The sequence below is a fragment of the Poecilia reticulata genome, chromosome 17 (genome assembly GCF_904066995.2).
Source record: "Poecilia reticulata chromosome 17, P_reticulata-male-v2, whole genome shotgun sequence".
In the NCBI taxonomy this organism is placed as follows: Eukaryota; Metazoa; Chordata; class Actinopteri; order Cyprinodontiformes; family Poeciliidae; genus Poecilia; species Poecilia reticulata.
In genome coordinates this window covers 4,482,910-4,506,065 of record NC_088846.1, presented here as the reverse complement: position 1 = coordinate 4,506,065, position 23,156 = coordinate 4,482,910, and the positions used below count along the sequence as shown (strand labels likewise).

Below are 23,156 nucleotides of genomic sequence, written 5' to 3'. Positions count from 1 at the left end.
AAACAGAACAGAGACAAAGATTGATCGAGATGATTACAGAGCAGTCCTTTAGGAGTACACAGCAATTGTTCTTCTAGAGAACAATTTCACGCATTACTGCCAAGAAAGCACAAGAGCAAACATTTAGACAGCGTCCAGCTTCAGCCAGACTGAAGATGAGAGAACCTTGGAGGAACTCCGCAGAGACGTGAACGCGTGCGCCGACTCTCCACACCCAAACCGGAGAACAGAGGAGGGCGAGCCAAAAACAAGACGATCATTTCCAGAAAGGCTCGCAAAAGTCTGAGCTGCCAGCGGAGTGTGACCAGATGACAATAAAAAGTATCTGAATAGCAGTATTAATGACTCACTTAGGAAAAAAACGATAATAAACCAACACTTTATAGAAGAGTGTCAGAATATTGTTGAAATAAACCCAAACAAAGTCTTCAATAATCTTCAGAAAGGGAAACTGACATTATATAGATGGGAAATATCTGAAGCCTTCATTTCTTTCTTGGTGACTATGGCTTACAGATAAGAAAAAACCAAAATTCAGCATCTCAGAAAATAGAAAAGTTAAAAAAAAATGTAAATAATAAAAAATTGCAAACTAATGTTGTATGAGCAGCTAATTTACTCCTGAGCCTCCAAACGGTCTCTCACTTAAGGACCAGCAGGACAGACATCCACAAGACAGTCAGACACATTTCACAAAAATACTGTCAATTCTTGAAGAAGCTGGCTGTTTACAGAGTTGTATCTCCAAGAATATTTATAGAAAGTTCAGTGGAAGGACAAAGTGTAATCTCCTGTGACACTGAATTTTTGGGGCTTTTTTGCTATCTGTAAACCATAACTATCACAATTACAAGAAATAAAGGTTTGAAATAATTTGTGTGTTGTCTATTTGATGTGAGTTTCAGTTTCTGAAATGAGTGACAAAAAATATGTTTTTATTTTATTAAAATGCTTGCACCTGTACTCTCTCCATACACTGAAAATAAGCTAAAAAAAAGAAAAAAAGAAAAAAAAAATCAAGGGGCAAATATTTCATACTCCAAAGCAAATACCATCAAAGGTATTAACTCATGAGGGCTAAATACAGATTGTATTGAAAATCCATGCATCATTAACAATCATTTAGTACATTTTGCTTGTTGATCATTGACAATTCCAATATTTTGTGACATTTGCAGTTGTAGCTTCAGAAAAACAAAAATAAAGTCTATGTTTACGGTGCACCGTGTGTGAGGTTATATAAAGTGTGTGTGTTGGTGTTTACCCTTCAGAGTGCGGTTGCCCGGCTCCGAGTCCGGACCCGGAGCAGCCGAGTGCAGAGCAGACAGGCTGAACTGGTGGCTGCCCCACACGGTGGCCTGCTGGATCAGGTGGCGCCACCTTCTGGCCTCATACAGCGTTCTAACTGCGACCGTCCTGGGAACAGGCTGCAGCTAACACACAAACACACTTACATGTTCTGTAGGAGAAGCTAATCAATATAATTCAAATCATTTTTCTTGATGATGGACAAACTTATAAACTTATAGGACAATGCAATCTGAAGATAGAAAGCTTTCCACATAATGAACTGATAGTTTATCTGAGTGGTACCTGAGGGAAGGAGTGTCTGACCTCCGCAGTCTGCCTGTAGCCGCCCTCCATGGCCGCCAGCTCCCCCAGAGCCCACAGCTTCCTCCTGCCTGACAACACCTCCACCAGCGCTGCCACACTGGACCGGGACTGGTTCAACTGGGACGGGAATGAGAATCTTTAGAGGCAGGCAACTCTACTTCAAATGTAAAAGATGTGGAAGTGGGACCCTCCGCATGGCTGAAACGAAGTGAACCCACCTGAGAACGGAGGTGGAGCTGTGGGGGCAGGTATGGCAGCAGCTGGGGGGCACTGTGGACCACGTTCACCATCAGCTCCTTGCTAGACATCACAACAAAGGTCAGCTATGGCTATTCTTATTATTAGTATTTCACATTACATTTAGATCACCTGACATTTTTTCTAGTTTTTTGTTTGTTTGTTTGTTTGTTTGTTTGTTTAAATTTGAATGCTTTGGCCTCCAGTTCATAGAAATGTGTTTCCTTTAATTTGGGATGTATTTGGTACACGAGTAATTTAGTCAAGCAAGTGTTGACTTTATTCTAAACAGATGACATCAACAGGTGGTTGTGATCAAGATTTGGCAGAAAGCTTTGTCCTTGAAAAAGTGAGTGGAAGAGAGCAAAGATCCTCCTCTTGTCTACAGCAGTTGGAAGGTGTTTGGACATCACTCCCTCCAAGCAGGAAACCGATTTTGGAGCAGACTGGCGGCTCTAATCTGAACGCAACGGAGAATGAAAAGAACACACAAAAAAAGAAAAACCCTCCTGTTGTTGTGTAATTTAAAACATATCCTCAGACAAAAACGGACTAAAAATGGCAGAAGAAGAAACCTGGCGCAAAAACAATTCAAAACTCTTGTTTCAAACTTTGTTGCGAAACCTGAAAATAGAAGGATTTATGGGGAATGGTACATAAAATGCCTATGTCGGGCAGTTTATTTCTAAAGGAAGCCTGATGCAGGTTTGTTGTGTATCAACCAAAATATCAGCTGTGACCAGAATCAGACGATTTTACGTTTGTAGGCTGTGATCTGTGAAAAATCTGATCGGTAACTGCACCATAAAGCAGCGCTGCCAGGTGATGCTGAACACAGTCCTCTTCAGTGTGGAGGTTTTTAGTGAGTGAAGAAGACTCGGTTAGCCGTCTTCAGTATCGGTGAGCTGCTTTGTGGTTTATTTAAGTCAGAAGAAGCACAATCACACGTCCCAGATGATTTGCACCCGACTCACCCTGCGGTTACAACAAGCAACAAAACGGAGCTTGAAGATGTTAAATAAAAGCTAAAAACTGCAGAAGTTACAGTGCTTATCCAAATTATACTCTAAAATTAAAAGCAGTAAAATCTTCATTAAGATAATATGCCTGGTTTACTTCGGGTTTGGGCGTGTCTTACTATGAGGCACTCTGGAGTTGTGCCTTATAAATATACAAAATATATATTTAGAACTATATGCATGATATGCATGTGCCTTTAGGACAGTGTCTGCTATTTATTGTTGTATGTTTATTACTATTATTTACTTATTTAAAATTTTTGTTGCGTGCTATGCTGGGAAAAACAAGACCCCTGCTGCCCCCTCGCTTCAGGGATCAATAAAGTATTATCTCATCCTATATAATTAAAGTCAGATCCAACACAGTACCTTTGGGCTTGGCCGGGTCAGGGTGGATTTTTTTTTTTAGGCCTAATCTAAACTCTAATTTTAGGACATTTTTTGAAAAATAAAAAATGGCCTAAGGAAAAAAGTATTTTGTTATTTATTTACAATTTTTAAAGAGAAATCAGAGCTGGTGATAGGAAATCAGCTATAAAATCTTTGAGCAGTATCAGTACCTAAGAGTGGAGGTGTGTCCTTGGACAATGAGTGCGAATGAAGAGCTGAGCTCAGGGTTGACGGCCATGGAGCCCCTCAGCAGGGACTCCGTCAGTCTCCCCCAGCCCTCCACCTGAAACCAGTCAGAGGACGTTAGTAGGGAGGAGCAGTGCTGTGGGAACTTCCTTCTACATGCTGACCTCATTACACCTGGAAGGCAGGGCTAGCTTCTCCTCGCTCAGTGTGCCTCAGTGTGAACCGGGCCTCCTTGGTACCGCCACGCGTCCCCCAGCCCCCGGCCTCCCCCGCCAACCGGAACCTCTGGTCCTGGCGGTGAAAGTCTAATGATGCGCTTCTTAAAGGACCTGAAGACGGTTGCAGAACAGAATGCTAGTTAGTGAAATGCCTCTTGGGATTTTCCTGGCACTGAATTTATGAAAATTAAAATACAGATTATTAATGGTCTTTGTGTTTTTTGCTTGGAAAGAGTAGTCAAAATTAGCAATACAAATGAAAGGACAACAGTGACATCTGATGGTCAAACTGTATTATTGCATTTTGTGGGTAGAGACAATAAAGCAAGAAATTTGCAGAAGTTTCAATTATTAGTTTATAAATGAAAAGGATAAATGAATACCTTAAAGCAGAGAGGGTCAAAATCATTTTCATTTCAGATCACAGCAAGATGAAACTCAGAAAATTTCCAAAAGCTGAAGATTTTCGACTTTTAAAACTCAGAAATGTCCACGGTTTTTTTCTAAAACATTTCTGAGATTTTTGGATGAAACGTATTCCCTTTGTTTATCTATGATGGCTCTAATATGCTGTCGTACAAAACTTCCGAGCACAGAAAATGTTTTTCTGTAGTGCAAATATATATTACTACGCTGTGACCCAATCAGTCAACATGCCAAACATTTCCTGAGATGCAGTCAGGGGGTACGGGACAAAGGGAGTGAGCGGATTTCCTGAGGTGACCTATGACCCTGTGAGAACTGGCTCCAGTTCTGGTTAATAATACTTTTGGTTGCCTGCATCCTTTGCCCTCAGAGAAAACATAAATGCAACAAATTTTTAAACTGAGTCAAATTTAAAGAAGTGAAATGACACGATGTCTTGACCTTTGAACTGCACAGTTAAGACAGTGTCCAGTTTGTGCTGTGTCCGTGTTTGATTGAGAGCAGCAGGAGAGAATGAGAGGAGCCCAGCCAGGCGACCGGCAGCTCCGCTGACATTCAGCCCGGACGTGAGCAGCTTGCGTCCGTCCACACTGAGCTCAGCCCTGGACCAGAGCTCAGACAACCCTCCCTTCATGGAGCAAAGGCCCTGGAAGAGAAAACACAAATACATTTGCAGACCAACACGTCTGCTGCTTATAACTATTAATAATAATTAGCAATAAAAGCATGTCAATACAAAGCGTACCGATATTCTCAGGGGCAAGCCTCGGCGGTGAAGCCATGACGAACCGTGCCACAGGGTTCCCCTCACTTCTCTGAATTCAGGAATCGTCTTCAGCTGCAGTCTGAGTCCTGACTGCTGAGCTCCACACTGAGACTCCAGGCTTAGGATCCGTCCTTCAGCAGAACCAAGTTCTACCTGGAACACACAACCCGAGCTCAGTCACCCTGCTCCCTAAGCCGACCCATTGTGTTTTTTTTTAACGGTGTGAAAACCAAGCCAACCTGGACGCTGTTGCTTCCAGGGACTCCCAGCTTGTCCAGATAATTCACCGCATGTTTTAGCTCACTCTTCACCTTCACGATCTCAGATGTCTTTTCCATTTTCAGCTCTTGAGAAAACTGGGGGAAAAAAACTACATGTAGACTCACGGCAAAAAAGAAATTACACCCATTTCAAGTCTGGGTTTTACGTATTGTGACAGTAGAAATAGTTTTCTCTTTAACAGGTTCTAAAAATAAACATTTCATATCAAAACGAACAGAAGTGGATAACAGATTCTTATTTGGTAACGATAAAGGGAAAACATGGTTACAGGGAAAAAAACAATGAAAAGAACAACACACCAACTTTTGCAGCAATAACTCTAAAAAGTAGTTTTCTTAAGGGCATTTTCAGGTCTCACATCATTGAGGAGCAATTTTAACCAACACTTCTTTACCCCATTAATCCCATTGCTTCATTTTATTGGTATTAGCAGGTATTTAATTCATCAGCATTTGAATTTGATTGGCATTGACCAGACTACGTAGTTTTATATATTGTTTTTGTTTTTCTTTTTTTCTTTTGCTCTTTCCTTTGGTTTATTGTTTTGTTGTATTTCCTTCTACTTCATGTAAAGCACTTTGAACTTGTTGCTGTAGCCTTGTTGCTGAAAATGTGCTACATAAATAAAATGACCTTACCTTTATTGAAAAAACAGTGGAGAAACCCTGACAATATGGACAGTTTTAAGGGATTATAAACATCATTAATTGGAATTTCTCAAGGCAACAATAAATCAAAATCCAATAAGAAATGTATCATGATATGATAAATGTCCACCAACACTTCATATACATGCTGAGAATGTTTCAGATCTGGATCTGGACAGAGGTCTGGTTAACTGAAGGAACATGTTACCTCAGACTTTATCTGATTGCTGTTCTTACCCTCTGATTTTCTGCTCTGCCGTTGGCCATAAAAGAGCGTGAACCATTGCTGTGACTCTCAGAGTTTACTGCCAGGGACACATTCACAGGCAGGCCCAGTTTCTTCAGCAGGGGGACGGAATGGTTCAGATGTAGAAATACTTCCCTGTGAACCTGCAGAAGAAGAAATGCACAATAAGACGTCTTTGTGTCAAATGAGTGGATTTGAAACGTCAGTTCGGTTCTGTTTTCAAACCTCAGTTTGTCCTGCAGACAGCTCGGTGTGTAACTCTTTGCCGTCTACCACCATGAAGATGTGGGAGGAAACAGAAGCTGGTGAGATCAGCAGAGAGCCTGAAGCCTGCAGGATGTTTGGACTGAACCACTCCTTTAGAAGCAGGAAAACATCAGTTATTGAAGAGATAGTGCTGAAGGGATGCGTTCTGTGTAAAGAATCTATTGTATGTTACCCATACTTGAATTATAGAGCAGTTATTGTGGTATAGCAGTGACACCTGCAGGTCAGGGTGTGACATTACATCTCCTCCAGCCCTGAGGCAGCATTCCTCCGTCTGAACAAGAACTTCTGCAGCATGTAATCCAGAGCTGCTGAATCTCAGTCTACTGCTATTAGGCAGGGCAGTGATGGGGGGACTGTCATGGTCCAACACACCCTCCACTCTCAGTTCTGGCCCGGGTTCAGCCTCCAGCCTGAGGAATGCTCTCCTGCCCTTCAGATCAGTCTCCATCAAAGCTGTCCACACACCCCCAGACTGCTCCCACACTGAGCTGTTCACATGAACCTGTTGGGTCACACATTCAGCTGTCACTGTGACCCAAACTAGTGCTGAACTACACATGTTAAACTCAGGATATATGGATTTCTTACAGCAGGGGTGTCCAAACTGTTTGTTTCATGGGCCAAACTTGTCAACTCAAGAGAACTAACGTGCCAAAAAAGAAAACATCTTATAAAAACTAAAATTGAAATTCTGCCTTCAGGAAGTCATTGTGCCGCTCCTCTTTTAACCTTTTAACAAAGTTTTTACTGGTTTTTCACTGAGAAGGAGCTCATACAATGAGCACAGCAGTTGCCCAGCTCCACCAGGTGTTTGCTAATTGCTGATGACTAGCCTGAAGGAGCTGAGTGGGGAAGTCACAGAGGAGGGCTCTGTGAGGCAGAAATTTGTTGGCTGCAGCTCTGAGGAGGAGCTTTGTTTCAAAAGTGGAGCTAAGTCCAACCAGGCTATTTGCACAGCTGAATGGTTACCATGGGAGATTCAAGAATTTCTCAAACATGCATGAAAGAATCAATGCAACACTCCATGTATGTTTTTGATAAGGGAATAACATTATAACTTGACGTAAAGCTCAAAAAAGTCAATTTCACATAACACTGCTCCTTTAAAAGATAAACACTTTTTGTTTCATCTAACATTTTTGTGATAAGATTTTAATTTGTGGGTCATAAGTTTGTTCTAATTTAAAAAAAATCTCCATCTGCTTCAACCACCAGCAATGGGGGGAGAGTAATGATTCAGAGGAAGAATTAAACCATTCCAGGGGCTGCAAATGGCCCACGGCCCACCCTTGGGACACCCCTGCCTTATAGATTCCTCTCTTCTCCGGTCTTTGCCCTTAAGTGTTCATATAAACATGACAGAGTAAAAACGAGACATCCAGCTGGATGAAACGTGGAACAAAGTTGTACCTGTAACCCGGGGCAGTCTGTCTCCCAGGCCCAAAGCCAGGGTCCCGTTCCTCTGCCCTGAGCGATTCTCCTGGCTCTAATCCTACATGTTCCAACATCAACAGCCACGGCCCCAGCCTGGTCCGAACCCTCCGGAGCTGAAACCTCCACGCTGATCTTCTGCGGTAGACCTCGGCTCTTTAGCCCAGAGAATGACTGACTGACGCTCCCAAAGAGATATGGAGTCACACAGGACCGACTCAGCTCTAAAGATGCATCCTCATCGTCCACCCTTAGAGAGGACGACATGGTCAGCTGGCAGGGAGCCACCGACAGGAGGCCCCAAAGAGACAGAGTCTGAGGGAGGATCCACCCCTAAGACACAAACAGTGGGAGAAGCATCATGCTGTGGGCTGTTAGAGGCCGTCTGTCTGCTGATAGCTTTGTACACTTGTAAGATTGGGGGGGGGATTAGTTATTTGTTAAAAGCTACTGAATAAAAGTTTAGCAATCAGAAGGAATAGTTTGATTGAGAGGAAATATGATGACGAGTGACCGTCATGAAGGATCAAAACTGGCATATTTAAAAATACAAGCAAAGATATATATATGGCTCAATAAATAAAGGTAACACTTAAACAATTAAAATGTGTCAAATTATTTTTAGAAATTATAATTTTACCTTGTGTTTTTGTGCTTTAGAACTTAATTGACTTTAATTTTTTTCATGTATGCACCAACAAATTAGATATTTTTAAGTACATAATACAAATTTTACTGTCAAAACTTTTCAACCTTTGACACTTGGAACATTTCCAAAACTCAAAAGTTTGACTTTTGAAATTCAAAAATGTCCAAAAAAAATTCCAGAAAATTTCTGAGATTATTCTCACATTTTCAGAGTTTTTCTAGCAAATTTTAAACTCATAAAACTCAGAAATGTCCTTGTCTTTTTTTCTAGAATGTGTCAGAGATTAACTTTTTGGCAGAAATGTACTTTTTTTCCTTCATCTCCAACGGCTCTAATACAGCGCCGTAAATACATATCAACAGTTAAATGAAAACATTTGTCATTTAATTTGTAGCTTGTCTTCCTTATATTAAGAAAAAATATTTAATCAATAACTGTAATGTTTTAACAGCGATTTGTTTCGTCAGTGCTGCTACCTGAAGCAGAGGACAGTGGCTGCTCACATTCACAGTGAGCGACTGGACGCCATCTGCTGCTGCCTGCGCAGCGGTGGAGTCACCCACTCTCCCCCTGAGGTAGCACTGTCCCAGCTCCAGGCTGGCATCCACCTGAGGCAGACGTCCACCAGACACATTCAGAGGTAGCGCTCCGCTGGTGGGAAATCTGAGCGTTTTCACCGCACTGATGAAGTGCAGAACAGACGCACGTAGACTGCGATGAGGATTGCAGGTCACAGACAGACTGATGGAACCTTTCTGCTCCCCTCCAGCCTGGAGAACGGCTCTGAGCTTTGTGTTACATCCTGAATGGGAGACGGAGATGTTGGCTGAGGCCTGTGGAGCAATGAGAGTCTGCAGGACGAAAAGGAAATGACTTAATAATGAGCATCAGTACTATAAGAATTTAGACACAATGAGTTACTATTTTGAGGGGAAAGGACAAATAAAGAACATCTGCAGACACTACATTAGCAGACTAATAGAAAATGTTTTTCCTGTGAGTTTCTTAAATTCATTTCCCTGTACAAATTTAAACTGCTGGAGTAACCATCCTCCATGTCTGCTTAAATGCTGAAAGTGCCTGTCAGAGTTTTATACCCACTCCTCGTCAGCATGAATGCTGTATGAATTTCAAGCTTTTTAATCATGTGTTTCTTTCTCCAAGATTGAAGGATGGTACAACAAAAACTTTACAGTAAGAATGAGGTGAATAAGTTGGAATTTACTGTGGATTTTCTTTAATCCACACAAGAGCAGATTTTTAAATACAGCCTTAAATATACACAGCTAAATCTGAAACTATCCACACTCATGGCAGATTCAAGATTAAAGTTGATTTTACCAACAAATTTCTTTTGACTGGAAGTGATGTTAATGTCTCGGAGTATATGTATTTATATTTTAAATTGTTTTACTTCACCTCATAGCCCTATTTGACATCTTGAAATTGCCCTCTGTCCCTTTAAGAAGCTCCAACCCTTTCTGACACTCCCCCTTTCAGCACGTCATCACGCCATGATGTTCTTAGGAGCTCAGCAGCTCAGGAGCCTGATAAGTGAATGTAAACCTCTGACCTGCTGTAAGCTATTACGACCACGGCTGTGGGCTACTTTAAGGTCCACGTTATTGAACAGAAAACAGGCAATGCAGCATCGTTTCCGTTATCCATAACATAACGTAAAGGTCAGAAAGGCTGGAATCATCTTTCAGAAAAGATGGTTTCTTTGCTTTCTCTCTGAAGGGAAACAAGTTCTTTGGTCCCTTGTTTCCTCGCTAACCTTGAGAAGGAAACATCTCTGATGGGCAAAAAGCGTCCACTTGCTCTCCTTTTCTTCTTCCTGGCGTCTGTTTGCCAAGAAAAGCAGCTGGCATGCATCACTCTCCATCTTGACCTGGGCTTGACTCGGTGTGGCGGACGCGGTCATGGTGAGGAGCCATTGTGGCTTTAGCTTCTGCAGAAAGCTAGCTGAGAAAGATGTGAAGAGTTTCCAAACGGCAGTGGCATTGATCTGTGCAGATCCGTCGCTGATGAGAAATTTTGCTCTTCCAGAGAAGGAAGAATAGTGGAGCTGACCCGATCCTTGGAAATCCACTTTGTTTGGGATGAGAGTGGCACTGAGGTTCCATCCTACCTCAACTTTGTGTTCCTTCGCTAGCATAGACAGAAACAATTTAAGGAAACCTTGCTGGTCCTCATAGTTCAGGAATCCCTTCAGACCATTGCTCCCTGTTTCTCCATGAAAGACTAAAGAGTTTTTGTTTTGTAAGGGACCCAGAATATTCCTAACCTGCACCCAGATCGCTCTCCCCACCTGTGTGCATCGTACAGCAGCTAACAGGTAGGAAGTAGCAGAGTTCCAGGAAACACTCACTTCTGCTCTAACGTCACACAATCGTTTCATCTTCACATGGCCCATCACTGCAGCTTTTTGTGTATCACTATGAGTCCCATATTGAAGCAGTCCATGCCAAGCATACAGCCTGAGAGACTCCATCCTGAGTCCCGCTCTCAGATCTGCTCTCCAAGGGCCAGCCACCATCCCAGTCCCCAGAACCCACCTCTGGGAGCCAGGTCGAAGGAGGAGCCTAACGGCAGATTTGCTGGGCAGCCCTAAATATGTCAGGAAGCTCACAGAAGAATGATTCAGGTTGGCTTTAAGCTCCTTCTGACCACCGGAACGGTAGCAACCTTTGGCTTGGAGCCGTAGGCTAACATGAATAAGCGACAGGCCGTAGCAGAGGCCGCGGTGCGGTCTGTCGGAGCGAACGGCTCGTACCTCCACGGACCGGTTTGCCACGCTTCCAAAGCAGTGGGCTGAGAGTCGGTCTTCAGTGGAGACCCCTGTGCAGTTCATCTGCGAAAACAAAAAATCCTTTTGGTAAAATTTGCACCTCAGAAAGGTTGAGTTTACATGCGCCGCATTGAGGCAACCAGAGATCACCTTTCTGGAAGGTTTGCACTGTTTGCAGTTTTCTGGCCGATCGCTGAATACATGTCTTTAAGAAACCTGACATGGTAAATCCAACTTTGGTCAATACCGATTTGTGTTTGTTGTCACTGCTTTGATCAAATCAACATGAGGGTATGGGTCGGCTCATACCCACCCATACCTTCCTTTAACTTGACTTAAACAGGAAGAAGCCAATGCTATACTGGCAAAAACAACTTGGAAAAACAATCGTAGTTGCTCAATTCAATTCCCCCATTCCTTCGTCTGGCATTTGTCAAGGTACCTCACGTCATTATTACAAAAAAAATCCATGAAATTCACATGTGACCACATGTGAACCATATGGGTTCACATGTGGTCACACATCAGCACATGTGTGTCGACATGTGTGGTCAACGCATGTGTGACCAGGCGCAAAAGGTTAACCAGGCTGCCATTTGCAAAACAGCCAATCCCGGAGCACTATTTACTTCACTTGCTGCTGATTGGCTGTACTCTGAAGAGACACAATATGGAAGACTGTAGCTACTAGCTATTAGCTTCTGTGTTAGTGCTAAGACAGTTTCCCCTGTGTGTATTATTAAGGTGAATATATGCACAATTTGGAGGTGTGCACGCGTTTTATGACCTTGCAGTTCTATTCAATGGGGAAGACAGTGCATACAAACGTCTCTGTGTACATAGCATCTGAGTACGACATTTCTTTTACAGAAGGGGAGAATTTTGCATATGAATCATTTTTGTTGCAGGCAGAGCTGTGACAGAATCCTTTGGAGATTGCAATTGGTCTGTGGGTTTGGCTACATTGTAGCCACTCCTCTTTGAAGTTGACCATCCTGACACCATCTACTTTCTGGCATGCCTCTTAATTTCATGGTGTTGTCTAAGTGCTGTGCGAAAGAAGGCTCTGTCATTATAGCAAAAAAAATTTCCAGGCTAAAGAATTTTTTTTTAAAAGGAATCATTAATATCTAAATAATGTAAAATGTACCTGTAAAGAATTGGGGATGTGACCCTGGAGTAGCTTCATGTGTTGCCACAGCATCACCACCAAAGCAGACGTCTCATTTTTTGACCCCACACTAAAAAACATCTCTGCCATTTTCTCATCTTCCACGCTAACAGCCAGACTTATGTCAAATCCACCCGTTTCTAACTGAGGAGAAAAAAAACAAAACAGACATGTTACCATGGGTACAAATATCCTGAGAGAGATGATTTTGTAATGCATTCTGGTTAAAATAATCTCAAAGACAAAGTACACAGCCGTCCTGCACCTGGTGCTGTGCTCTGGCTTGGAATGAGCCTGGCAGGCCTCTTGTTTGCAGGGCTTCGACTTGATGCTGGAACCTGGAGAAGTAGCTCCACTGCTGGTCTGTCCTGTCTCTGAGGAACTCAGCTCTGACATGCTCAGCTCCAGCCTGCAGCTCTACGAGGACAGACAGTCCAACCTCATCCTGGGTCCACTTCACCTTAGCACTGCTGTCACCAGGAACGCCTGGAACCACGACCTCAGTTAGTTAGTTAACAGATACATAAATGCATGTGTTTATGAGTTATTATTAGAGATGCACTGAGCTAATCAGTTCCTCCAGGATTTTGCTGTTGTGTTTTGTTTGCAATCAAAATAATTGATTTTGTGTTGCTACTTTAGAATTATTTTATTCTTTAAAGAACTGAAATAACAAAATTTTTGTTATCTGCTACTTTAATCAGGCTATAACTTGACATCAAGTAAGACTGAGGCAGCAGTGTAGAATAAGTAGGAAATACTGCCACCTGCAGGTAGGATTTAGAAGTCACTTAATCCCAACATGTTTAACCTTTTTTGTGGAAAATTTTCAACAAACTCACAATTATGCAGTAGTGTAAAAAAAATCCAGGAATATTTCTGTGGATTTTGCATGAATTTCTGCAATCAAGGAATTGCAAAAAACTGGAGGAACTGGCTAATGATCGGAATGGGAAGATTTCAAACTCCCTGAATGATAACTTGAACAACTATTGGAACCAATCACTGGAGTCGAAAGAAACTTTTCAAAAGAAAACTGCATTTTCTGCAACATGCAGAGACGTGTCTGCAGTTTATTCAGGTTCTGAGAGAGTGGAAGGCTATCAGGAGACAACAGGAAGGCTAAATGTTTGGACTTTGCAGCCAGGTTGATATGTTTTATTGTATCTTTTGGGAGTCTCAGAGGCTCTGCGTTCTCCGGGGAATTTTAAAATAAAAACCCTGATTTACAGAAACAGCTCTTACAGACACAGCATGATCTCCTTATGATAAACAATATTTTAAAAAACTTCTATTCTGGACATTCTTATATTACAGTTCTTAAAGAAAATCTATAGAGCTCACCTGTGGTGTTGAGTCGATGGAAAGAGTGAGAAAGCTGAACAGAGAGCTGTCCGTTTCCCCGGTTCTCCAGGTAGCGGCTGACGTTAGCACACAGGTTCTGGAGTCCGGACCGAACACAGAGCCGGGCCTGTGTCCGCTGGTAATCACCTCCTATCGTTCCTTCTCCTTTGACCAGACCTTCTGCAGCATCCAGCTGATGTCTCAGCTCTATGCTGTGTACAGCTTCCATCATGTTGACCCTCAGGTGGCCTGCAGCAACATGCACACAGAGCTAAAAATACCAGAATTTGTGGTGGGGGAAGGGGGTTCTCAAGTAAAACTGGCACCAATCAGGTAGCATACCATGACAAAAATCAGTTTCATTCTACTGTACACAGTTCTGTTCAAAATTGTTCGTGCCCTTTGAACTTTTTGTCCCATTTTACACTCCAACCACAAACTTCTACGTATTTTATTTGAAAATTTAACTGATACCCTTATGGTTTGTGTTTTATGGTGACAATAAGTGGAAGTGCTAACAGGGTGTGAATACTTTTCCAATGATGAAAATGAAATGAAAAGCTACACCTTCTGTTAAAGTATCAGAGTGCTCTAACACTCCATCCAGACCCAGGACTGAGGGTAGAGCCTCCAATACGGACATGGAATGGTGAACTTTCCCCAACAAAGCCAGCCGGAGAACCTGGGAGTTTATCTGTGACCCTTTGACCTGGACCAGCAGCGCTTCCTGTCCCTGTGTCACGGATCCATGCAGAGTCACGCTGGAGGACAAACAGACGAGGAAATAAAAACTACTACAGATCTACGAAACGTTTCCTCAGACACACAGACAATGGCAAACCAACCTGTCTGCTGACACGTTGGCTGCCATGTTCAGCTGCAGGGCGCTGACTGACGGAAGGAGGTTCTGGGACAGATCCAGGTCCAGTCTCACCGCTCTGTCTGGATTCTGGAGTCGGTGGAACATCTGACCGGTCACAGTCACCCTGTTCTTCCCATTCGCTCTCACACACAATGAACTGCTCCCTTTGCCAAACTCTGAGGCGTCTACAGCAGCTTTCACCTGGATAATGCACGCAGTTTGACTGGAAAGTGAGAAAATGTAACGACAACAACAACAAAAAATGTTTTGATGTTTTCACAGTGCACACCTCTAGCGCTTTGGGAATTTTCGACTTGAAGGGATGAGTGAGAGAAGAACGGAGGCCGACTCTTCCTGCTGTTCCGTTCAGCTGCACTGAGAGCTGCAAAACCAACATGGCCGCCTGGTGCTGGATGTTTAACAAGCATTGATCTGAATGCATGCTGTGTCTTTAACACTCACTGTGCACTCCTGTCTCTCTAGTCTCAGCTTTCCTCTGGTCTGGTAGTCAAAGTCAGTGCTGTGTTTAGGGATCCAGTGTAAGTGTCCCTCCAGCAGAGCAGAGGAGGGCAGCTGCAGCTGGAACAGAAACACCTGAATGAAGGCCTGATCCACTCATATGTGCATTAACATTGATATCAACATTAAAATGTTAGTCAGTTTTTTTTTTAACATGTCATTATTGGTCTGATAACCAATGTTCATGTCCATCTCGTTGCCATTTGTTTTTCAGGGGTTTGGTTTTTGCTTGGTCATGTGACAGTGACGCAGTGCAGGATTGTGAAGTAGAGAAGCAACGTCAGTGGTGTGGTGACGTTTTTGATTTCAATTTTTTTTATATAGCGGCAAGTCACAGCAAAGGCACTTTGCAAAAAAATTATTCAGATTCAATCACACATACATTCCAATTGATCCTAGTTGTCAAACAGGATCAATTAATGCTCAATTAATTATTAGAAAATTTTTTCCTTAGATAAAAAAGTTTCAGTCCTGAGTTTTACATGTAATAAATAAAAATAATAATGTAGAGAAGGATTTTTCTTTAGAACTGCAGTATACAACTTTTGGGAAAAAAATCTTTATTTTTTCACATATTTGTTGAAACTGTCAATATGTTGTGTCAGTATTTGATGATAATCTGGAAAAAATATATATCAGCAGAAGACCCTCAAATAGTTGATCTGAAATTGGGGAATTTGTTGCTTTTGAACATTTAAATTTTTTTTCAATAAAATCATTTCAACAAACCTCAAAAAACAAAATATTCTTCAGTATTCAATGTAACATCGTAGAACAGAAAGAAGGTGGAGGCTGAGGGTGGAGGGACTGACCTGTAGCTCATGGGTGAAATTTGCTTTAATTGTTATTGTCTGTTGATTTGAATTGGAGGGGCTCTGCTGAATCTGCCCACAGAGGCTGAGTTTGTTCTCCCCGTTAACCTGCAGCGACCCTCGTAGATCTCTGTGTGTCTGAGGAAAAGCATCAGAACGAGACACTATGCTCTAGAATAATCTGTTTTATATTATCCATTTAACTCAAAATTGATTGGTTAATTCTATACTTCAACATCTTTAAACATACTGCATAAGTTTATCAGAAGAGGTTCTAAAAGCTAAAATAACATGTTGAAATAGTTTTGGAGTTGTTAGCGGTGGAGTAAATTTAACTTCCTGTCACTTCTGGTTTCAGTCTCTTCAGATAAAAAAAAAAGAAAAAAAACCTTTAGTGTTCTGAAGAGGCGGAGCTTACCTGGTTGCTGGTGGCAGTCACACAGACCTCAGAGTCTGAAGGAAAAGTGTCAGAGCTGAACGTGTGAATGAGTGCAGAACAAACCTGCAGGTCATATTTAAGCACAAAGGTCACTGAATGCAGCTCAGTTACTTTATCTTAAGGGAATTAAATTCCAAGCAAATCACTTACAAATGGGCTTGGCGGTTTGTAACCGAAAGTCAACGTGTGGACGACCTCTTTGTTGTCGTGGAAACCAGCTTTAGACTCCAAAACGTAGAGGCCTTTAACGAGGTTCACAGTGAAGGTTTCCCGAAGAAGAAGAGTCTGAGGAAAGTTCTGGAAGGGCTGTCTGTGTGAGATGGCAGCTGTTACTTCCTGCTTTCAGGTAAACTGCAGCTAATTTGGTGACGATGATGCTGAAGTTGGCATATGATTCACAGCTTCAGGTTCCAATTCTGGCCAATACCAGCTGATCACCAATCTCGTAAAGTTAAGGATATTGGGGCCAATTTATCAGTACGTTCATAGTTGGTATCTGAATGTACACAATAATCTATACAGATGACAGATTATAGAAATCATACTTTGGGGTTTGTGAAACTTTTTTGATGACTGTAGGACTGATTTTTAGGGTATTTTCTTTTGGCTTGCCAATACTTTAAATGGGGTTCATCTTAAAAAGTACAAGAGCCACACATAGAATGCAACACTGTTTATGTTGCATTACAAACAAACAGAATTATTCCACACTAATGGGAAATTCGATAAAACATGTTTGCATTTGTGAAACTTATTTCCACTAATGTCGAAATAACACAATTTTGTAACTGCTGTGTTTCCGTTAAATAAAAAGCACAATTAAAATTACACATGAATGAGTTTGTTCACATGGTATGTCATTAAAAATCATTCTTCGAAATCATCCAACTTCCTGTCGTCTTCTTCGAGATTTGCGCCAGTGACAACATCCGGTTGTTGATCATGTGACTCATGTGATGTGAGAAAAAAAGGGTTTCCTTTACAGCTTCGTGAAATATACCAATTTTAATCTGACCCAAAAGACCTACGTCATCCTAGCAGCAAAACTTTATCAAAAAAATACGTTTTTTTGAAATTGGTGTGTTTCTATTAAGCAAATTAATTTTCAAATTGTTTAATTTGAAAATGGAAACAGCTTTTATGTTTTGTACAATCTGTCATTTATGTAAAGAAATTCTGCTTAAGTGTTGTTTTCAACCTGGTTTTACCTCTAAAGTGGTAAAACAAACTCAGAAATGTCACTTCTTTCAGATTTTACAAGTTAAAAGAAATAATTCTGTTTGAGATGAAACATTCAAGTGCTGAATCAGAAGCTGTCAATCAGATTCCAACTTCAGCTTCAACGTTCAGAGGGGGATTTCATCCTCCAGACTGAAACACATACCTAAATTGGAGCTGGGCTGCTTTCTGATACATCTTCCTGTCCCTCCTCAGCTCCTCCACCCATCCCTCTAACTCCACTTCCACGGTCGGGCTCTTCGGCTTGGTGAAGGCCATCTTTAATATTGCCTGCCTCTTCTTCAAATTCTTCAACACGTCCGCAAACAAATATGGCTTATGAGGACGTTACACAAGCAGCAAAACGATTGACACAATTATACTGTAAAATAAATGAGGCTTCCAACTCTCCCAGCCCACTGTCTCCACCCACCTTATCAGCACCGCTCACAGCAGCAGTGAAGCTGACATTTTGCCTGCCACATGTGGCGCTCATCAGCAGGGCGTGGCTGGATTTAGAGCTCTCCAGAGAGACATTCGCCTTCAGAGGAGGAGTCCAAAGTGAAGCTAAGAAGCCGTGGGCTTTCACCGCCTGCTTCTCCACCGCACCCCAAACCCCCGCCTGTGGAGAGACACACATTATGAGACATTAAAGTAATCCGTGAACTCTGACCACAAACTCCTAGAGGAGCTGAAGCAGAGACTGAATGGGTGCAGAGAAAGGAGAGAAAGTTCAAACCATTTTTTTAATCGATCATAACAGGCAAGGATCATCTCCCCTACTCCAACATCTCTCTGCTCATCTTTCTAAACATACACTCAGATTTAAAGAGAAACAGCAAAAGCAAAGTAGGTGGATTAGCAGAGCTGTTAACGTCTGACTGGGTCATCCAGGAGAATTGTAGAATATCGGCTCTACTGCCTGGATATTGGGCTGGTAGCATGAGACGACAGTTATGAGACAGACACAGAAACAGTCTTCAGTCAGAGGCTTCTTCAGTTTGCTGGTATACTGACCACTACTGGAGGTCTTTCCTGCCCACAGCATCACCCTCCACAACTACTCTTTGAAGAACCTTGGATAATAAGAGTTATGATGATATTTAATTCCTCTATAGCAGTGGTCCCGTCCCCACTGCGGGGTTTGCACAGTGGGAACTGCATGTTGGTGTTCCCGCTAAAGCCTGAATATGCCCGATTCAGGTTGTCTTGGCCCGTTTATCGCAGCCTGTGGGTTTTCCCTGACTGGGGAAGAGAATAAAACCTGTTGAATGTGACAGGTAGCCAGTCAGAAAGTGCGGTGACATAAGAACAGAGGGGAAACCCAAACAGCTGACATGTCGCGCAACTGAGAGTCCGGTGGATATCGGAGATGATATGTGGAAATGTTTATTACATGTAAAGGTCATTATTATATATGTTTATTTTGTTTATTCAGTTAAAAATGTTAACTATGAAAAAACATAATCACCTCCAAATCATAGTGCTTCAAATAGAGCGGCTGCTCCCGTCATCTTTTTTCCACCGCCTTTTCTTTTTGTTACGTCTTTTATCTCTTAAAATGAGTCCACAAACTATCACTATTGCTTCTACATCGTCATCCGTGTTTGGTTATTCTAAATTCCTGCTATGTTGTGGGGTTTTACTGGATTATCCTCTGGAATCGGGATGTACGTGACTGGAATAAGTTCGTGTTGCTCCTGCCTTGGACACACAAACGGATCGAACCTGTTGTACTTTTATCAGCTCTGTGGTCACAGAGGTTTGGAGAATCGGCCGACAATTCTTAAATCTTGCCGTCTAAACCAGACTTAAAACTCACAAGCTCTACTCATCTCCTCTCGACCACTGCCCAAACACTCTCTCACTCTGGTCGCTAAGGTAACGTTTACATAACCCTCCAAAATAAGATACAGATGCACAACAAAAACAAAAATTTTAACTCACGATAATGACTAACGGGAGCCCAGAGTTTGGGAGTGATGAGAGACAATGACACACGAAGTGTTGCTTATATGCACAACCTGCTTTTCTCTATGTGGCAAACAGTTTGAAGCTTCATTGCCTCATTAGCAGCCAGTTGCCGCAAGTTACGCAGAGCGGGCTTGTAATGTGGGACTCCAGGATAAATCCATTCTCCTGTCTCTTCTCTGGGCCTTTTCCCTTTGCAAAGAAACTTTCCAAAGACACCTGACCTGTTTCTTACTAATTTTGCTGCTTGTGGGCTCAATGTTGGTGCGCAAGTAACCGAGAGAATACGGTTAAGGGATTTTCAAAATAAAAGATCCTCCAGACTCAAATAATACATAAAACGGAAATATTTAATTATTTCTTGCACGACCCGGTACCAATTGGTCCACGGACCAATACCAGTCCGCGGCACGGGGGTTGGTGACCACTGCTATAGAATGTTACGACCCCAATATTAAACGCAGGAAAATGTGAAAGATGCACATCTCTTCAAGGCACCATAAGTCACTCTGCTGTTAAGGTTCAGCTGATGTGTGTTTTACCTGGACGTAGGTAGCAGCTGGTGTGTGGACCTCCAGGCGCGCTGCCTTCTCTCTGCCCCGGTCCCTGTAGAACCCGTCCAGAACCAGGTTGCGGATGCTCAGCCACTTGCTGGCCGTCAGCTCCGAGGTGAGCTGCAGGGTGTGGCGGTTTGGCCGGCTCAGCCTGTAGGCGGCGTAGATGTTCAGTCCAGGTGTGTCCATGCTGAACGTGCCTGGATGGCAACACAGAGGTGATGGTCAGTGGGTCGGACGCAGGTGCTTAGTTGTTCCCCACATCCAAATACACACGATGGCATCACACCTTCCCATTTCTTATGTAGGGAGTTTTCGGGGGGGCTCTTGCAGTGTAACCCCACCACCAGAGGCATCAGGTTGTTGTAGTTGATTTTTAGGTGAGTGCTGCTCTCAGAGCCGTGCTGCAGCAGGCGAGAGTGCATCAGCTGAGTCCTGTAGTTCAAATTCTTCTCAGGCACCTGGAGGTTAAACTGGAAAGGAAAGAACAGGTCACCTTTTGGAACACAATTTATTTAAAAAAAAACAACTGTAACTAAAATAAGGAGTATTTACCTCCAATGTGTAACTGGTGTGGTTTTGTGTGGACTGGTTTCTGAAGGACTGACTGAGGAGCAGCATGTGTTTGTTGTTGATCTCATCCCAGTGTTTGCCGTAGCTCAGGTCCAGGACGGATTTGATGTGGCTGGGGCTTTCTTCATGCTTCATGTGGATCTGTTCACAGACTTCTGGATCACTTCTCATTGTAACACATTTCTATCAGAATGACTCAAGAATGATAAGGTTTAGCTTGTCAGCATGACTCCTCTATTAATCCTGTAACAACGTTTTTACCAGCGTTGCTTTGAGAAGTAGCTCAAATAGTGAGTTCAGTTGATTCACAGTTCCACCAGGTGTTTGCTATTTGCTGATGGCTAGTCTGAAGGAGCTGATTGGGGCATTGTGGGGGAGGGCTGCTCAGTGAGGCAGAAGCTTGGAAACTTGGAAACTGTGACTCGAAGGTGGAGCCAGGTCCACCCAGGCATTTTACTCAGCTGAAAGGTTGGTTGCCACAAGAGATTAAAGGATTTTGTAAACATACATGAAAGAATCAAACCAACACTTCAGGTATGTTTTTGAGGAAAGACATTATAACAGGATCTGAAGCTCAAAAATGTAGCTTTTACCCAATACTGCTCCTTTAAAAAGTCATGTACATATATATGTTAAAAAAAGATTTAGTTACATTAAGACTTGCTCAGGGTGCCAATAATTTTGCCATCAGTTTATTTTAAACAATTAGTTGGTATTTTCTCATTTCCAGTGTTACATGATGCTGTTGCCATAAAAGTTACATTCATCTTAAGCTTCTTGCACATCTTTCACCAGATGTGCCGCTGTGTGTTCAGGGTCACCTTGTGGTTGATGGGTTCCGTGTTAGTGCAGTAGAATTCATGATCAGCTCTCATGATGTACGTCAGGTTGGAGTCCCTCCCTCTCCTCAGTCTCTGGGATGTGTAGCACTCCTGATGCAGATTCCTGGAGTCCCCTGTGAGGACGTAGAAAACACACATTATAGAAAACTAACCATAATGACAATTATTACATATTGTTCCATAATTGTGGAGCAGGTGTCTGAAAAGGTCTGGACCATAAATGTATTATTTTTGTTAGTTTTCTTTCTTTTTAAATCCTCGACTTGTTATACAGTGGTTGGCACACTTTTGCTAATCCGCTAATATGCCAAAAGCGTAGCTAGTTTTTCATTTAGCACTTTTGTGTTTTTCCTAATGACAAGAACATTTAGCGCACTTAGCTTCCCCTGAATTTATTTTTCCAGATATATTCTGAAATGCTAATTTACTTGGCTGTTTTCTAAACCTTCAGTTGACATCTGTGTTGAAGTTTTGTTTTTGTTTTTATTGACTCTCAGGACTTCTTCCGTTAGCTAGAGGTTTCTGCTCATGCTCTTATTTTGACGTGTGCAAAATCTATTTTGTAGTCCTTTTCTCTCTCTTTACATTCTCCACCAGTGATGCAGTGCAACAAATGACATTTATTCTGTACACATAATGCATCACTGTAGAGCACAGTCAGTAGTTGTATTGTAAACAATTTAAAATCCACTGAATGTTTTGTTTATTTTACTTTCACAGGAGTTCTGGCCAATAGGTAGCAACCTAAAAGTTACATGATTAAACTGCCCTATGTATTTTCTGACCAAATAGCAATTAGCCAAAAATACTCAACAAATATAAAAGTAAATTTATGAGTGAAAGGTCCAAAAAGAATCACAACTATATGTTCTCAATAACAAATTTAGCCCATGTATCAGGTTGAATTTAGCATGTTAGCATTAGTTTGGCTAAATGTTGTTAACCTAATGTTGTAGCATTAGCAGAGCTAATGTTTATGATTAGCGCTTACAACTACCCGAAATAACCCTTTAGCTAGCAGTGCCCACCACCACATATTTATTTTTCATAGATTTTACATATTAAATAGTTTCTAATGCAAATCAAAATAAATTTTCACAACATACTCTACATGTAAACTGAAACCCTCATTTCAAGATGGGGGCTTGCTGCTAACACTGCGGTGGTCATAATCTGTTCTCACCTCTCAGCCCATATTTGACCCTAAGGATGGAGCTCCACAGCGCCCCCTTCTGTTCCATCAGTCCCAGCATCCTGCTGCCCACCAGTCCAGGTAAGAAAAGCTCCGCCTCCACAGAGTACTGGCTGCTGCTGCTGCTTAGGTCCTGCCGCCGCTCCAGAGCCACTAAACAACCAACACACAGCTGCTAGTTCTGTGGCATCTGTAAAAGCAGACGGATGTTTTCAGGGCCTGAAAGCAGTAGAGTGTCACCTGAGAGCGAAGCCGTCTCTCTGAACACGTTCTTCAGAGTAGCGGAGAGGCTGCTCTTCCTGCCCAATCCACGGGTAATATTAGCAGACAAAATCACGGGGCGTTGATCGGCGGCCATCTTAGCTTCCAGGTGGTAGCGCGTTCTCTGCTCAGACTGAAGGCTAGTGCTGTCCACCAAACCCTTCAGAGACAAGAAAAAAGGCTACGTTTAATCAATTCTCAACAAATATACCTCCAAACTTTTTA

At 42.3% G+C, this 23,156-nt stretch overlaps 1 protein-coding gene across 1 annotated transcript in view; it reads right to left on the bottom strand.

Annotated features, from left to right (window-relative positions):
• Positions 1-23,156, bottom strand: part of apoltp (apolipoprotein lipid transfer particle homolog) — a 58,032-nt gene that overhangs the window by 13,311 nt on the left and 21,565 nt on the right. The window contains exons 24-55 of the mRNA XM_081598222.1: positions 22,911-23,091; positions 22,662-22,823; positions 21,458-21,591; positions 20,619-20,777; positions 20,353-20,536; positions 20,052-20,263; positions 17,972-18,160; positions 17,705-17,847; positions 16,471-16,630; positions 16,300-16,383; positions 15,882-16,019; positions 15,013-15,129; positions 14,840-14,932; positions 14,534-14,751; positions 14,256-14,449; positions 13,689-13,937; positions 12,610-12,830; positions 12,324-12,488; positions 11,159-11,236; positions 8,859-9,233; positions 7,713-8,066; positions 6,478-6,804; positions 6,258-6,389; positions 6,023-6,175; positions 5,096-5,212; positions 4,836-5,009; positions 4,532-4,736; positions 3,621-3,775; positions 3,431-3,543; positions 1,833-1,914; positions 1,594-1,731; positions 1,265-1,433 (exon numbers count right to left, since the gene is read on the bottom strand). Coding sequence (XP_081454348.1) covers positions 1,265-1,433; positions 1,594-1,731; positions 1,833-1,914; positions 3,431-3,543; positions 3,621-3,775; positions 4,532-4,736; positions 4,836-5,009; positions 5,096-5,212; positions 6,023-6,175; positions 6,258-6,389; positions 6,478-6,804; positions 7,713-8,066; positions 8,859-9,233; positions 11,159-11,236; positions 12,324-12,488; positions 12,610-12,830; positions 13,689-13,937; positions 14,256-14,449; positions 14,534-14,751; positions 14,840-14,932; positions 15,013-15,129; positions 15,882-16,019; positions 16,300-16,383; positions 16,471-16,630; positions 17,705-17,847; positions 17,972-18,160; positions 20,052-20,263; positions 20,353-20,536; positions 20,619-20,777; positions 21,458-21,591; positions 22,662-22,823; positions 22,911-23,091 — 5,575 coding nt within the window. The remainder of the gene's footprint in view (positions 1-1,264; positions 1,434-1,593; positions 1,732-1,832; positions 1,915-3,430; positions 3,544-3,620; positions 3,776-4,531; positions 4,737-4,835; positions 5,010-5,095; positions 5,213-6,022; positions 6,176-6,257; positions 6,390-6,477; positions 6,805-7,712; positions 8,067-8,858; positions 9,234-11,158; positions 11,237-12,323; positions 12,489-12,609; positions 12,831-13,688; positions 13,938-14,255; positions 14,450-14,533; positions 14,752-14,839; positions 14,933-15,012; positions 15,130-15,881; positions 16,020-16,299; positions 16,384-16,470; positions 16,631-17,704; positions 17,848-17,971; positions 18,161-20,051; positions 20,264-20,352; positions 20,537-20,618; positions 20,778-21,457; positions 21,592-22,661; positions 22,824-22,910; positions 23,092-23,156) is intronic.